The 14,828-nt window shown below is 44.4% G+C and overlaps 1 protein-coding gene across 8 annotated transcripts in view; it reads left to right on the forward strand.

Annotated features, from left to right (window-relative positions):
• The window catches only part of Dnah14 (dynein axonemal heavy chain 14), a 230,250-nt gene that overhangs the window by 156,688 nt on the left and 58,734 nt on the right, over positions 1–14,828 (forward strand). For all 8 annotated transcript variants that reach the window (XR_004109335.1, XM_031336881.1, XM_031336892.1 and 5 more), the window contains 5 exons: positions 6,429–6,626; positions 8,133–8,294; positions 9,385–9,573; positions 11,942–12,123; positions 14,543–14,651. Coding sequence is in view for 7 of the 8 variants with exons in the window: in XM_031336881.1 (XP_031192741.1) it covers positions 6,429–6,626; positions 8,133–8,294; positions 9,385–9,573; positions 11,942–12,123; positions 14,543–14,651 (840 nt within the window). In the remaining variant the exon portion in view is untranslated. The remainder of the gene's footprint in view (positions 1–6,428; positions 6,627–8,132; positions 8,295–9,384; positions 9,574–11,941; positions 12,124–14,542; positions 14,652–14,828) is intronic.

A 14,828-nucleotide genomic window follows, 5' to 3' on the forward strand; every position in this document is an offset into this window, starting at 1 on the left:
AAAAGAAAGAAAGAAAGAAAGAAAGAAAGAAAGAAAGAAAATGTTGGCATGTGGACATGTTATTTGTTTGGGGAAAGCACGAAATATGACTAAAACAGATGTGCTCAGCACCACATGTAATGTGTCCTAGCATTAATCTGCCATCTACACAGGTGGATCCTGACTTCAAAAATAGTACACCAACTTGGATATTGATTTAGAAATAAAAGTCATTGCCCAAAGGTTTGTCTCTTAAGGGAAGAAGAGACAGCTTACTTCCAAAAACTTAGAAGAGAGAAAAGGTTTTTGGAAAGCTAAATAAAATCCACAATATTAGGCCAGCAAGATAGCTCAGTGGGTAAAAGTGCTTGCCAATAAGCCTGATATCCTGAGTGTGATCTGGAGACTCATGTGGTAGAAGGAAAACCTACTTGTGCAAGCTTAGCTTCTGATGTCTATGCTAATGTGGGTACCTGCACACACACACACACACACACACGCACGCACACACACACACAGATGTAATAAAACAATTTTAATCCATAATATTTATCCAATTATATAAACATATTATTTAATTGTTGTTTATGGGTACCATTTGTTTTTATTTTATTTATTACTATTTTTTTAAAAAAAGGATTTCATCTTGCATGCAGAACAAGTAGATTTTTACTTAAACAATCTTTCCTAAAAAGACATTTATGACAAAATTAGAAGGAAATTTTAGACTGAGAAGGTAGAATCAAGTAACACAGTACAGAATAAGTCTGTCCCCCGACTCAACTGCTCTCTTACTGCCCTTCTCTAGGTCCAGTCCTCCCATCAGTTGTTCTCTTACTGCCCTTCCCTAGGTCTAAGCTTCTCAATTCAATTAGCCTAATCTAGAAATTGTCACAGATATGCACTGACATTTGTCTCCAAGGTCACTATAGATCTGACAAATTAGAAAATTGGAAAATTAGAAAATACCTTGGGAAAAAAAAAAGAAAGCAATTACAATACATGCCTAAAGGAAAATCTATAAGAAATCAATAGGTCTAATTGCTTATACATTAAAGAAAAAGAAACTTCAAACCAATAGCCTAGACTTCAAAAAAGAGACTACAAAAACAAAAGGTAATCAAACCTAACACAAGCAATAATAATAACAACAATAATAATAACAATAATAATAACAACAATAACAATAATAGCAACAATAATTAATGGAGTAGAAAAGAGGCAGCAGAAAAACAAGTTTAATAAAGTCGTTTCAGGTTTAATAAACCCCAAAATTGCTTTTTAGAGGACCAAGAAAATCCCCTGAGACTCAGTGCTGTGAGATGAGACTCACGTCATTAAAACTAGTGGTCAAAGCAGGGCAGCAGGCAGATTTCTAAATTCAAGGCCAGCCTGGTCTACAGAGTGAGTTCCAGGACAGCCAGGGCTACTCAGAGAAACCCTGTCTCGAAAACAAACAAACAAAAACCAAAAAAAAAAAAAAAATCTCAAATTTTGCCAGGCGGTGGTGGCGCACGCCTATGATCCCAGCACTTGGGAGGCAGAGGCAGGTGGATTTCTGAGTTCGAGGACAGCCAGGGCTACACAGAGAAACCCTGTCTCGGAAAAAAACAAAAAAAACAAAAAACAAAAAACTAGTGGTCAAGTCAGTATGGCGATAAGGGATCCCAGGGAGACAGTCAGTCAGATCACTTCTGTGAACGGGGATTGTCCCACATAGAGATTGTCTCAGCTGCTTTTCCTGTTTGTGATAAAGATACCCCCCACCCCCCACCCCCCCACTCCCGACAGGAGCAACTTCAAGGAGAAAGGTTTCCTTTGGGCTTGCGGTTCAGGGACAGTTCATCACAGCAGGGATTTCAAGAAAGCCAGCGGGAGCCTGAAGCGGCGGGTCACATGCCACCCACACTCAGAAGAAGAAAATGATGCACACTGCTCCATTTCCTTTCTCCATTGACACAGGCCAGGGTCTCAGTCAGGCGAGTTTTCTTCATCAGTTAATGTAACCAAGAGAATTCCCTCACAAGCATGCCCAGAGGCCCATCTCCCCGATGATGCTAGGTCTTGCCAAGTTGAGAATCAACACTAACCATCACAGACACTAACAACAACAAAAAAAAAATTGAAGAACTTGAAAGTCTTAGTGGATCTGTCACAAATAAAGAAATCTAACTAGAAATTCTGAAATTTGCTACAAGAAAATCTCAAAGCCAAAGGGCTTTGCTGGGGAACTCTAAAACCTTCTTGAGAAAGAGTTTATCCCCAACATTTCATAGACTCTTCAAGAGAATAGAGGGATTAATCCCCAACTTCTCTTTCTAACAGTTCCAATACTAAGGCTAAATAAAGACTCTAGCCCATTTTGAGTCGCTGTAGCAAAATGTTTGAGTCTGGGCGACATAAAGCTACCTAGACTTACTTAGCTGGGGATTCTAGATTCAGAAGAGGCTCAAAAGCATGCCAGAGAGCTAGATAAGGGTGGATTCAGAATGGATGTGTATATATGTGTATATATACATATATATATGTATATACATATATCTCATGCAAGTGTCTTTATTCATAATACCACCTAATCTTACTTGAAGAAAGTCACAAGGGCCAACAACCCAGTTGAAAATGAACAGAGGCTTCACAAGACCTCAAGAAAACAGTCTCAGATTCAGTTCTCCTTGAGGAAACAGGCTGGTGGTTTCAAATGTCTGATACGTGAGAGACAGGCTGTGTCAGTAAAGCGTGTGCTGCAGAAGTGGAATTTGTTCCCCAGTGCCCATGTAAAATGCTGAACATGCGGGCATGTGTTGGCGGTCCCGGGGCTGAGGAGGAATAGACAGGAGACGCCCTGGGCCTTACTGACTAGCCAGGCTATCTGGATCAGCAACTCCCAGTCCCAGGTAAAAGAACCTGTCTCAAAAATGAAGGAAGACGGTTCCTGAGGAAGGCCTGGGGGGAACCCATGGCCTCCACATGCAAGCCTAGGGGCCTGTCCACTTACGTGCAGCCATGAACACACACCAATACCACCCAACCGCTCCAACACACAAGCTATGAAGCTGGAAAAGGATCTGGCAAATCCTAAAAGCATTATTACCGAGAGAGATAAGGTAATGTGGAAAATGATACACTTACATCATTCCAGTTCCATTACAACTCAAGTCGCACGGCCACACCTAACGGAAGCAGTGAAGGTCATAAAGCAGGCTCCCACCTCTGGCCTTGATTTCCCCGCGTTGCCTGCCTGAATCATCTATACCTTCTCCCAGGAGTACTGCTTCTAGGCTCCCTCCCACTTTTAAGGAGGTGTCCTTATCTGGCCTTACTTGAAGGGTCTTCCTTTCACCCTGGAGATTATGACTCAAAGACACCAGAGATCTCCTTATGAGGCTCTGATTTCGAGATATTCTTGGAACATCCATTGGTCCCTATAGTTACTTAGGAACAAGACAGTCAGAACGAAGTCAACTTTGAAAGGTAAGCGAGGTTTGCTGGGCCAGAGAAAGCAGCAGCAGATCAGGTTACAAGCCTCCTCTTATGAGACACTCGGGCGACTATGTGGCATCTAAGACTGGCGCGCCCCTCAAGGAAGAACTAAAGCAGCAAAGATAGACTGACTGGAGTTGTCTCTGCCCTACACAAGGAGTTACACTTGCAGAGAATGGCGTGGAGAAATGATAAAAGAACAAAGTCCTAAGACCTCCCTTTTTAGAAAAGTTAGCCCATGTGGGGCCACTGTGGTATATGACCAAGGAGCAAAAAGAATACCAACATTAGATATTTAAATAAATTCTTCAGAGATATAAAATACAAACGTCATACTATAGCAGAAATTGAATAATACCTGCAGCATCCTTGGCTTGAAGATTTTTCTTCGGCCTAATGACAATTTGCTCTCTAACCATTAAAAGCTGATAACACACTGCTTGGGACGTGACAATCTGTCCAGACTGGCTTGAAAATTTTCTTTCTGTTCTTGAAACCACAAGATCCTTAAATATTGGGTTATGGGGCTGATGTGGGAAAATGATGCAAAAGATAACTCTGTCGTGTTTATCAATGATGGCTAAACTTACAACCAAGAAGAAGTTGAAACACGTGTCCAGAAAATGATACAATCTGTGTTTTAGAACATGAATCTATCCTTGTCTACTGAGTTCTGTATAAATAAAGAAGCACTCTGACTGCTAGGCAGTCAGGATACAAGGTACCCCTCACCCTATGCCCAGCTCACTCCTCCATCAATGGCTCCTTATCTCCTCTGCAGGACCTGGCTATTGCCAGGGCTGGCCCTTGGTGTTTAGGGGGTTGGAGGTGGGGGGACATAATCATAGGGACATTAGGGATCAGTGGTTGATTGCCAAGCACTTGTTCAAGAAGGAAGGTCCAACCGTTTTTAATGGGATGGAATTATGTGTGAGTCATGAGTTCACTATATATGTGTCAAAACCACAGAGCTTCACAGCTGAATACTGAGCCTTGGTGTTCGCAATTTTGATCTTTTTAAGACAGGGTCTTGGGGCAGTGGTGGCGCATACCTTTAATCCCAGCACTTGGGAGGTAGAAGCAGGTGGATTTCTGAGTTCAAGGCCAGCCTGGTCTACAGAGTGAGTTCCAGGACAGCCAGGGCTACACAGATAAACCCTGTCTCAAAAAAAAAAAAAAAAAAAAAAAAAAAAAAAAAAAAAAGACAGGGTCTTTCTTACATATCCCAGGCCAGCCTTGGACACCCTTTGTAGCCTCTGTTGACACTGAACTTATGATCCTCCTTTGCCACGAGCCGGCCAGTGTGGGCCTCCCTCAACCCACGGGGGAATATGGTCCTAATCAGGTTGGCAAGGCATAGGCGAAGAAATAATGGCAGAGATGACACATGGAAGTGCAGGATCTGAATGTAATTCTTAAAAATGGCATCAGACTTTTACAGTCATTACAAAAGAGAAATGAAAAATCTGGCAACTCAACGGTTGAGGTACATCTGACGCCACCTGAAACACACTGGGTCTAAAGCAGCCACCTCTTCTAGATAGGTGCAGTACCCCCCAGGGCCCGAGTGCTCTGGGCCTGGGGGGCTGTGGACTGCATGAGGCTCGAAGCTTGAATGCTGTCTCTCGAATCTGAATGTGTAAGTAAGTCTGTGCACAAAGTGAAAACCAGGCTTATATAGTATACAGGAAACAGGGCAGATGGCAAAAGTCACATAGGCAGGTGAGGGCCAACCACATCAAGGTCAGTAAGATCAGACAGCAAGACAGGAGTCACCTAGGCAAGTGACGGTCACATCAAGGTCGGCAAGATCAGGCATCCAGGTGTAAAGTGGAAGAGCAGTGGTGCCCTTCCCGCTGGGGCTATCTTGGTAGTCCCAAGCTAATTCTCTGGGTCTGTTGGAGGCAAGCACCAGGAAGTCCCAATCTAGCAGTTCCTAAGAATGCCCTTAAGTGAGGGAAACCCTTCAATTACTCTCTGGTATGTAAAACAATTCTGTCTTCTGTGGGACTGCCCTGAGAATTCTAACTATGTTTACAATTAGCAATAGTGCCTGACCTCTGTTGCTAACTCTGAGGACACCCTATCTGATAAGGCAGCTCCTTTGTGAGAAATTCCAAGCTAACGACAGCTTGGTAATATTGGAACGCTGATATATTGGAACGCTGTGCTGGCCAGGGAACAATGTTTAATCTTAGTTTTAACTATTTACGAATCATTTCTTGGGGCACCTTTATGCCTGAATAAGAAGGCATGTTGAGTACTAGAAAGACTAATCTGGAACATGTCTGAGTTAGGAGATGCCAACAACTGACTGAATACCCAGGAGGCAAACTCCCTTTGAAGCCCTACGTTGCTGGTCCGTGATCAGGCCTTCAAGCCTGACACTGCAGACTTTACTGGAGTATGCAAGTGGGTGTGGCACTCCTTCCTCTGCCCCTCAAGTTCTGGGGCTGCAGGAGTATGCTGCCTTGCCCTGTTTTGTGTGCCGTGGGGCATCAGCCCATGGCTTGGTGCACGTCAGATAAGTAGTCAGCACACCCTCATCCTCAGGTCAGGACTCACCAACATGTGTGGAAAGTAACTCCATCACTGCTGAAGAACATCATCAGATGCAGACAAGGACACACTACTGGTTTATAAGTCAATTTGCGCTACTTTCCAGGTTATATGTATAATATATTTCATATATTTTAAAAGAAGATATTAAAGGTAGATAATTGTCTTATAGCCTCAAATCTGCTATGAATATTCCTATCAAAAATACTCTATTATATTTTTATTATTTATTTTTATTATATTATTATTTATACATAGGAATTGCTTCCTTTGTTTTTGTGGGTGTTTATTTGTGTGTAGTGGGAGTGGGACTCAGAGCCCTGTCCTTGTTAAACAAGTAGTGTCCCACTGACCTAAATCCCAAACTCCACGGCATAGGAGTCACATGTTTCTTTCTTTCTCTTGCAAAGATTGGAATTGACGGCTGCGGGAAGGAAACGTACGGAACCATCGCCTGCTATGTGGCAGAATACAAAATATGTAAAGTGCCTATCTCTCACAACTACGCCATCTCGGAGTTCAAAGAAATGTTAAAGAAGGTCTTTATTCAAACCGGCTTAGAAGAGACCCCCACAGTCGTCATGGTGGCCAACCTACATGAAGAACACGTATGTGCCCCCATGTTTCCATTACTTGCTAAAAGCTGATGCTGGTGCTCCTTGGAGGTTCACATCTGGGTGTGTTTGCCTACTGGCTCACCACTTCAGCCCTCTGCACTCTCTGTGCTTATCCAGTCAGGGCCTGCCCGCAGGCAGCGTCTGCAGGCACACTGCAGCTCTCAGGAGACGAGACAGCAGAGGTATCTCCATCTTAGCCAACCAAGTAGAAGTAATTAGCAAGACCAACCACCTCCTGTTAGAACTCCTCCCGCCCTCTGCTCCCCAGATGTGTACCAATGTGCGTACAGTCTACGCTGGTGGAGCGGCTAGGGTACTTGTCTCTTCTTCTTTATCCATCACCATGGGGGTGGGGGTGGGCATTCCTTGCATGATTGTTGCTTATGTGCAAGCACAAACTTCCCCACTACTCTGCACAAACTGTGCCCAGGGTGTTGGAGTGCCTTGCATTCTGACAAAATACACTCAAAAATATTATTTTAAAACCCTGTCCTGCTTTTCCTCTGAGTTCTGGGTCTCTGTCTATTAGGTAAAAGTCTAAATGGCCTGCCGTTTCTGTGTTTTCTTCCTTCCTCCAATCTGAACATTCTGCCCTACTGATCTGCTTGAGGCTTATCAGCTAACAGCCTTCCTTTCTAGTTGTAAAAGATGTCATCTCTGCTGTGCACGGTGCCCACACGGTGCCCACCATCCTCAGTTCATCGATGGTTTTCTGGAAAACCATCTCAGGCCAAAGGCTGAGATGAAAGCTAGTGGAAGGAAAGGGAGAGAAAGAAAGAGGCTTGTTTAAATTAAAATAATAGCTCCACCAGGTGATTTCTAGCTTTTCCCCTGGTCAGAAGCAGATGTGGGCATATCAAGGTTTCTTTTAACTGCTCGAAACAAGGTCCCCACCTGGTCCCCGCCATGTACCCAGGTGCACAGTGCCCACTGGGTACCAAGTATGTCTACTTGGCGTGTTCGAGTTGATGAAGCTTGTTCTTGTGAGTTGGGATTGAGATGTCAGGGTTTTGGTTTTTTTTATCATAAGTAGTATCGGGCTGGCGAGATGGCTCAGCGGTTAAGAGGAGTGACTGCTCTTCCAAAGGTCCTGAGTTCAAATCCCAGCAACCACATGGTGGCTCACAACCATTTGTAACAAGATGACACCCTCTTCTGGAGTGTCTGAGGACAGCTACAGTGTACTTACATATAATAAATAAATAAAACTTTATTAGTCGGGCAGTGGTGGCACATGCCTTTAATCCCAGCACTTGGGAGGCAGAGGCAGGCAGATTTCTGAGTTCCAGGCCAGCCTGGTCTACAAAGTGAGTTCCAGGATAGCCAGGGCTATAAAGAGAAACCCTGTCTCAAAAAAAAAAAAAAAAAAAAAAAAAAAACAAAAACAAAATAACAACAACAAAAAAAAAACAAAAGTAGTATCAGTTACTTTCTCAATCTATGTAGCATTAGAATGTATGATTTATTCATTCCTGGTTAATGTATGTTTCCCCTAAGGTGTCATTTCTGGAAGATTTGAACTACATTATCAATGCAGGAAATATTTCTAACATGTTTGAGAACGAGGAGCTGGATTCTATCGTTATGAGAGTCAGAACATTTGCCGAGCAGTCGACTTGCATTGATGATAGAAAATGTTTACTCTCATTATTCGAAAAGGTACTGTTTTGTGTCTTGATTTTATCAAGTAGTCATGGTAAATATAAAGCAGAGCAAATTTATAATTCTGTGTGTAATCTCCAAGTTGTATGCAATTCCTTTAGCTCATCCAATAAGTTTAAAAATAGCATCCATTTTTAAATCCCAGAGCTAGAATCCAGTTGATAGAGAACAAACAAGATGAATAGATGCTTGGAAGCCCTGCAGCTTTTCTGGTTTTCAGCTTTACCACACTTCTGTGGCAAACGGTTACTTGTTACCCAGAGATGTCAGTGATTTCTACCTGTTGGACTCTGAGCTAATGTAAGTGTGCTGTCTGCTGCGGCCGCTCTAGCTCTGTGGGCTGTCGTAAAGTGGCTCATGGAAGCAAAAGGAAAGGGGCCTGTGTCTTGTGGCCAGTCCTGCCAAGAACTCGGCTACAGCAGCTGGGTTGAACCTGAAGAGCAAAGGGGATACAGGCAGATTTCAACACTGGTCTAGTGTTCAACACTCTCAAGCCAGGACATTTGATCGCTTGTGGCACAGAGGGGGACTTGCCCAACATGCAAAGGAGCATGCTCTCAAATCTAGTTTTGAATGAAATTAATAGTTATCATAATCATAGAAGGGGAAAAAAAAAAAAAAAGAAACTGGTGGTTAGCCTAAGACCCACACATCAGCTCCCATTACCTTGTCATAAATAACCTGCTAGTGTCTAAGACACTCTGACCACTATCTCTCCTTTCTCTCTTTCAGTTCTAATTAGTCTGACTGCTTTCATATCTGAGTTTCTGGAAGTTACTAAGGGCATACCACCCCAGGGAAAGTTAAGTCCTCACTATCAGACATAAGCACCCCTCCCCCATAAGAGTTGGTGCTGGACCCCACCACCGGACATAGCAGGCACAGTCAAATGGGGCAGAAGAGCTCTGTGGGTCCCTGCTCCCTGGAAAAGCCCTGCTGGTGGCAGACATCACACAATCAGCTCGTCCCTTAAGAGTGTACCCATTTAGGAAACAGCCAAGACGAGCTTTAAATGGAATTTCCAATATAGTATCTCTCTTAAAGCAGGGAATTACATTTTAACAGCATACATGTTCCTCAATTTCAGAGAGTATCTAAAAACCTGCATATCTGTATGATGAGCACGACGGGACCTAACTTCCGCTACAACTGTCGAGTTTATCCCTCCATGATTAGTTCCTGCACCATTGACTGGTTCCAGCGGTGGCCTGATGAGGCTCTCCTTGTTGTGGCCAACTCCTACCTGGAAGAAAAGATGAATGTAGAAAACAAAGAGGTGAGCAGCTAGAGCAAGCGAAGGCTGTGGCTTGTGCTTACAGATGGCTGAACTGTGCCTGAGCAGCAGTAGCCGGGGCGGGGAAGAGGAGGCAGTTTTGGGGGGAGAGCAATCAGGGTGCAGGGGATAGGGTTTTTCATCCTAACTCTTCACAGGTTCCTTGTTTGTCCTGCCTCCTACCCCCACCCCTTATTCAAGGCTGCCTGGGGTGTACACTGCCTAGGTCACCTCTGTTGTCGTTTTGTACAGTAGCTCCCTTCGTGAGAATTCTGGGATCTTCTGAGTATTTCTCTTTAATTTAATTTAATTTAATTTAATTTATTTTGCAACTAGTTCTGGTGAGATGGTTGAGTAGTTAAGAGCACTGGCTGCTCTTGTAGAAGACTTGGGTTTGGTTACCAGCACCCACGTAGAAGCTCACAACTATCTGTAACTCCAGTTCCAGAGAATCCAGTGTCATCTTCTGGCTTCTGTGGACACTGCACACACATGGTGCATAGGCATACATGTAGGCAAAATACACATACACATAAAAAATAAGTAATTTGCCAGTCAGTGATGGCACATAACTTTAATCCCAGCACTCAGGAGGCTGAGGCAGGCAGATTTCTGAGTTTGAGGCCAGCCTGGTCTACAGAGGGAGTCCCAGGACAGCCAAAGCTACACAGAGACACCCTGTCTCAAAAAACAAAAACAAGCTGGGCAGTTGTGGCACATACCCTTAATCCCAGCACTTGGGAGGCAGAGGCAGACAGATTTCTGAGTTTGAAGCCAGCCTGGTCTACAGAGTGAGTTCCAGGTCAGCCAGGACTATACAGAGAAATTCTATCTCAGAAAAAACAACAACAACAACAACAAACAAACACAAAAACAAAACAAAACAAAAAAAGTTCTTGACAATTTCACACACATATAGGCATGCTGATGGCTCTTACCCGCTGCCCTCTCCCCCTCCTCCCACCTCTGACTACTCGCCTCTTCTCTACCAACCCCCTTTCCCATTCTCGTGTCTGTTTGCTTGTATCTTGTGAGCACAGTGTGTGGTATTTTTAGTGGTGGGTCTTATCCTTGAGTCCTGGTGGGCAACCAAGAGGGCTGACAAAGCCTACATTGTTGAGGGGCCTTTAGGAGTCTCCCCGACACCCCCTTTTGCTCAGCAGACCCTTGGTAAGAATTCTGCAGCCTTCTGTGTCTTTCATTTGGTGATCTTAGTAATGAAATGTGTTCTTTGACAATGTCATAGAGACAGAGAGATGGGTATAGAACATGACCTACTTACTCAGCCTGGCCTCATTTCACACCCTGTCCTAAGGGCATTAAACTGAAGATACCATAAGGCCTAGTTGACTGAAAGGGTTAAAGATGCTGACAAAGGGGGATGTAAATGCCTCAAGACCAGCGACTCAAGGCCCTCCTTTGAAAGGGCTTGTATCTTTACAGGCCCAAGCATCCAAGGAAGTAGAGACAGAGAAGGGTGGGGAGAGGGAGAACCACCCAGAGTCTGCAACACTGTTAAAAGTGACCAGAAGCCACCGGGGCTTGGTGTCTATAGACTGGCAATAGGTCTCAGCCCGAATGTTCTACATTCCAAGCACAGTGGAGATCCTTTCTACTCTGGGGCAGGGAAACTGGAAGCTTTACTAGATCTCAACTTGGCCAGAGTGCTATGCTTTTGTTCATTACTGCCAGAAAGAAAAAGAAGCTAAGTTCCCAAGGCCCCTGTGCCAGCGGCTAGTTTCATGTCTACCTGACACAAGCTAGCTTTATCTGAATGGAAGAAATGTCAACTGAGAAAATGCCTCTGTAGGATCGGCTGTAGGCAAGCCTGCGGAGCGTTTCCTTAATTAGTGATTGATGGTGGAGGGCCCAGCCATTGTGGTCCTGGCTTCTATAAGAAAGCAGACTGAGCAAGCCAATCTGCAGCACCTCTCCATGGCATGTGCCTCAGCCCCTGCCTCCAGATTCCTGCCCTGTTTTCTGTTCCTGTCCAGGTTTCCTTCCATGATGAAAAGTGCTGTGAAAATGGAGGCTGGATACAGTTTCCTCCCCAAGTTGCTCTCTTCAGTCATGGTGTTTTGTTGTAGCAACAGTAAACCTTGACTGAGACAAGCTCTGAGTGTTCTGCTGGGTCCCTTAGTCCTTGGGTGGCTCTAGCAGGAATGAGCAGGAATGACCCTGGTATGTCTGTCCTTACAGTTGCCTCCTCGACCTCGGCTTCCTGCATGTTTAAAACCCCCGTGATGGTGGTGCCCGCCCAGGAACCAGCCTCTATAATTCTGCACCTCAGAGGTGCTGGATTATTTCAAGGAACTTGTTGTTCTTCTCTATTTCTGCTCTCTTGTCACTCTTACACATTGTTGTTCTTCAGGATAAAATAAGACAGTTTGCCCCAATATGTGTTGAAATCCACACAAGTATGAAAGATTTGAGCACAAAATACTTTGAAGAAACTGGAAGACACTATTACATCACTCCCAGTTGCTACTTTAAGTTCTTGGAGACATTCACCCACAGTCTGAGAATAAGACAGGAAGAGATGCAGACGAAGAGGTAAGGCCCTGACTAAAACAGAGACGTGTGTTTTTACATCAGTGCTTCTGTGGCTATAAAATGTTATCTATAAAAGATAGACACAAATACAAAATAGTGAATTCAAATCCACCTTTCTTGGGGGGTGCCTTTGGGGTCAGCAACTACAGCTGATCATAAAGAGATAGTCTGTCCCACCCCTGCATGCATCCAGAGGCCACCCCACCATGGCAAGATTGACAGATCTACCAGGGAGAAATCAGTTCTTGCTAGATCGTTTCTCACCAACATAGACAGTGGAAGCTAGGGGATGGCTGGAGGTGCCATTCCAGTGGCTTTGGGGATAACACCAAAAGATAAGTGGCCAGATGACTGCAGCATAGATGGCCAAGAATGTGTGCCACACTACCTCAAAGCACAATATGGGTCGCAGCTCTGGCTGAGAATATGGGGAGAAAACACAAGGCAGGAAGAAGCCTCAGGTATAATTAGATCCATCGTCATCGTCGTTGTCAATGATGATGTTGTGGTTATTGTTGCTAGAATATCCTTTACTTGTTCTTTGACAGTTTCATACATATCTCCAATGTATCTTGATCATGCCCAGCCCAACACTCCACCTCCCTCGGTCCCCTCCTCTATCCTCACATCTTCCCACGGACTTTCACGGCCTCCCCTTTTTTTCTTGTTCTGAGTTCAGTTAGCCCTGCTTGCTGGGCTGTTGAACGGATCTCATTGACATGGGCTTGTCCGGGTGACCGCAGTTGCAGTGGAACCGGAGTGCCATGCCACGCCATGTCCAAAAGACGGCCTTTCACAGCGTCCCCAGCCTCCAGCTCTTCCATGCTTTTCTCTACCTTTGTAACTTTTTTTATAGTGCCAGGGACTTGACCAAGCGTACTAGGCAAGCAGTCTGCCACTAACTTACTTCCACTGCCCCTCATGCATAACAAGAACCCGGGAGACAAGGAGAATCCTATCTCGTGACAACGCCCCCCCCCCCCAGAGAAACTAAACCAATAGGAATCAGCCTTGTAATAATACTACTCACAAATGTCCGAAATTCTCACATGCCAGGAGATCAAGAGAGCTCCTGCTGAGAGTGAGAACCAGTACAGGTGAGCAGGACCTAAATGGGCTTCAGGCACCACAGGACAGACACTCTACTATGAGCCTATCACAGGCAGGCCTGTTGTGCATCCAACTATCAAGTCATTAAAATAAAAAAAAATAAAATAAAATAAAAACAATAAAAAACAAAAACAAACAAACAAACAAAGAAAAACCACTTTGTCAGGCACCTTTGGACAAAATTCATTGAGGCTGTCTTAGAATACAGAGTAGCCGGAGTGATGACTTCCACTGAGAAGCTAAACCACAGTCAAAAGCTCTGTACAGAGAAGAGCCATGTCACTTATCTGGGTGGATTGGCAGTTGGACATACTCTGCCCCAGCTGGGCAGCAGGAATTATGGGTAGTCTTGTGTGATGAGCACATCCCAGCCTGGCTAAGTTTGCCTAAGAAGTTAGTGTAGCCTTGATCATCACACTCTGCTAACATGAGTTCAGGGTCAGATTTCACTGGGCTTTGTTAACATCAGGTGGGCATGAAAGATTGCACCCGTTAAAAGCAGAGTAGTTGGGATAGTCGAAGCACAGGCTAAGGAAGCCACACAGAGTTCAGAAGTGAACCTTGCCCTCCGGCTCAAGTGGAGGTAATCTACCTTCCAGGAGGTTCCCATGGGATTAAGATTTCTATCGGTCAAAAGTTAAATGGAGGAATAGGTAAATTGCCCAGCTTCCATCCAGAGCAAAGAGAGATTACCTTCCGCTCCTACATCTAGGATCTGTGGTATGTCCTTTCCCTCCAAAGATTGTTGCTATCCACTCATGGATGCTGTCACTAAACCTTATGCCCAAAGCGAGTCCATCTTCTTACGGGATCCAGCCCCTTAACAAGTTGAGAGAATTCCTTCTGGCTCCTTATTCTCCTTTTGTCATGAATTTTCTCAAGTGCTTTTTTCCATTTTTAGTTGATAGGGACATCTGGTTTTCCTACTTTAGACTCCTAATGTGTCAATTGACTTTCAAGTCCTGAATTTGTCTTAAATCCCTAAAATATAAATGCTGCTTGATCATGATGCGTAATTCTCTATATGGCATTAAGTTGCATTTCCTAATATTCGGTTCCATTCTGCATACAGAGTGAGCACCCCTAGTCTGACATCTAGTGCTTGGAACACGGATATAGGGAGCTCAGAGAGTTTGAGACTTTAGAGATTTTAGATTAGGGGTGCTCAGCCAGGACACCCCACACCTAAAACACTTGTGGCATTAAGCGCTTCAGACGTGCTCAGCCTCCCCTCTGCGTCCCCCTCAGCCTCCCCTCTGCATCCCAGCTTACCCTCTGTGTCCCAGTTTACCCTCTGCATCCCCCTCAGGAATCGCTTCTACAATGGACTTTCGAAGATTCTGGAAGCAACCGTCCTAGTCACAGACATGCAGGAAGAACTTTTGATTATTGGTCCTCAAATAGAACAAAAAGCAAAGGTATGTTTAGTCTTCAATCCCTCTGGAAAGTTTTATAATCCGATACAGAACCGTGTTCGAAAGCAAAGGCTCTGCTACCAGGCAAAGCCGAAGTCTAACTTCAGCTTTGCCACAGTGGGGCTATGTGGCTTTGAAGAAACTATGATTTTTTTTTTTTTTTTTTTTTTTTTTTTTTTT

The sequence above is a fragment of the Mastomys coucha genome, unplaced genomic scaffold (assembly GCF_008632895.1).
Source record: "Mastomys coucha isolate ucsf_1 unplaced genomic scaffold, UCSF_Mcou_1 pScaffold1, whole genome shotgun sequence".
NCBI classification, from domain to species: Eukaryota; Metazoa; Chordata; class Mammalia; order Rodentia; family Muridae; genus Mastomys; species Mastomys coucha.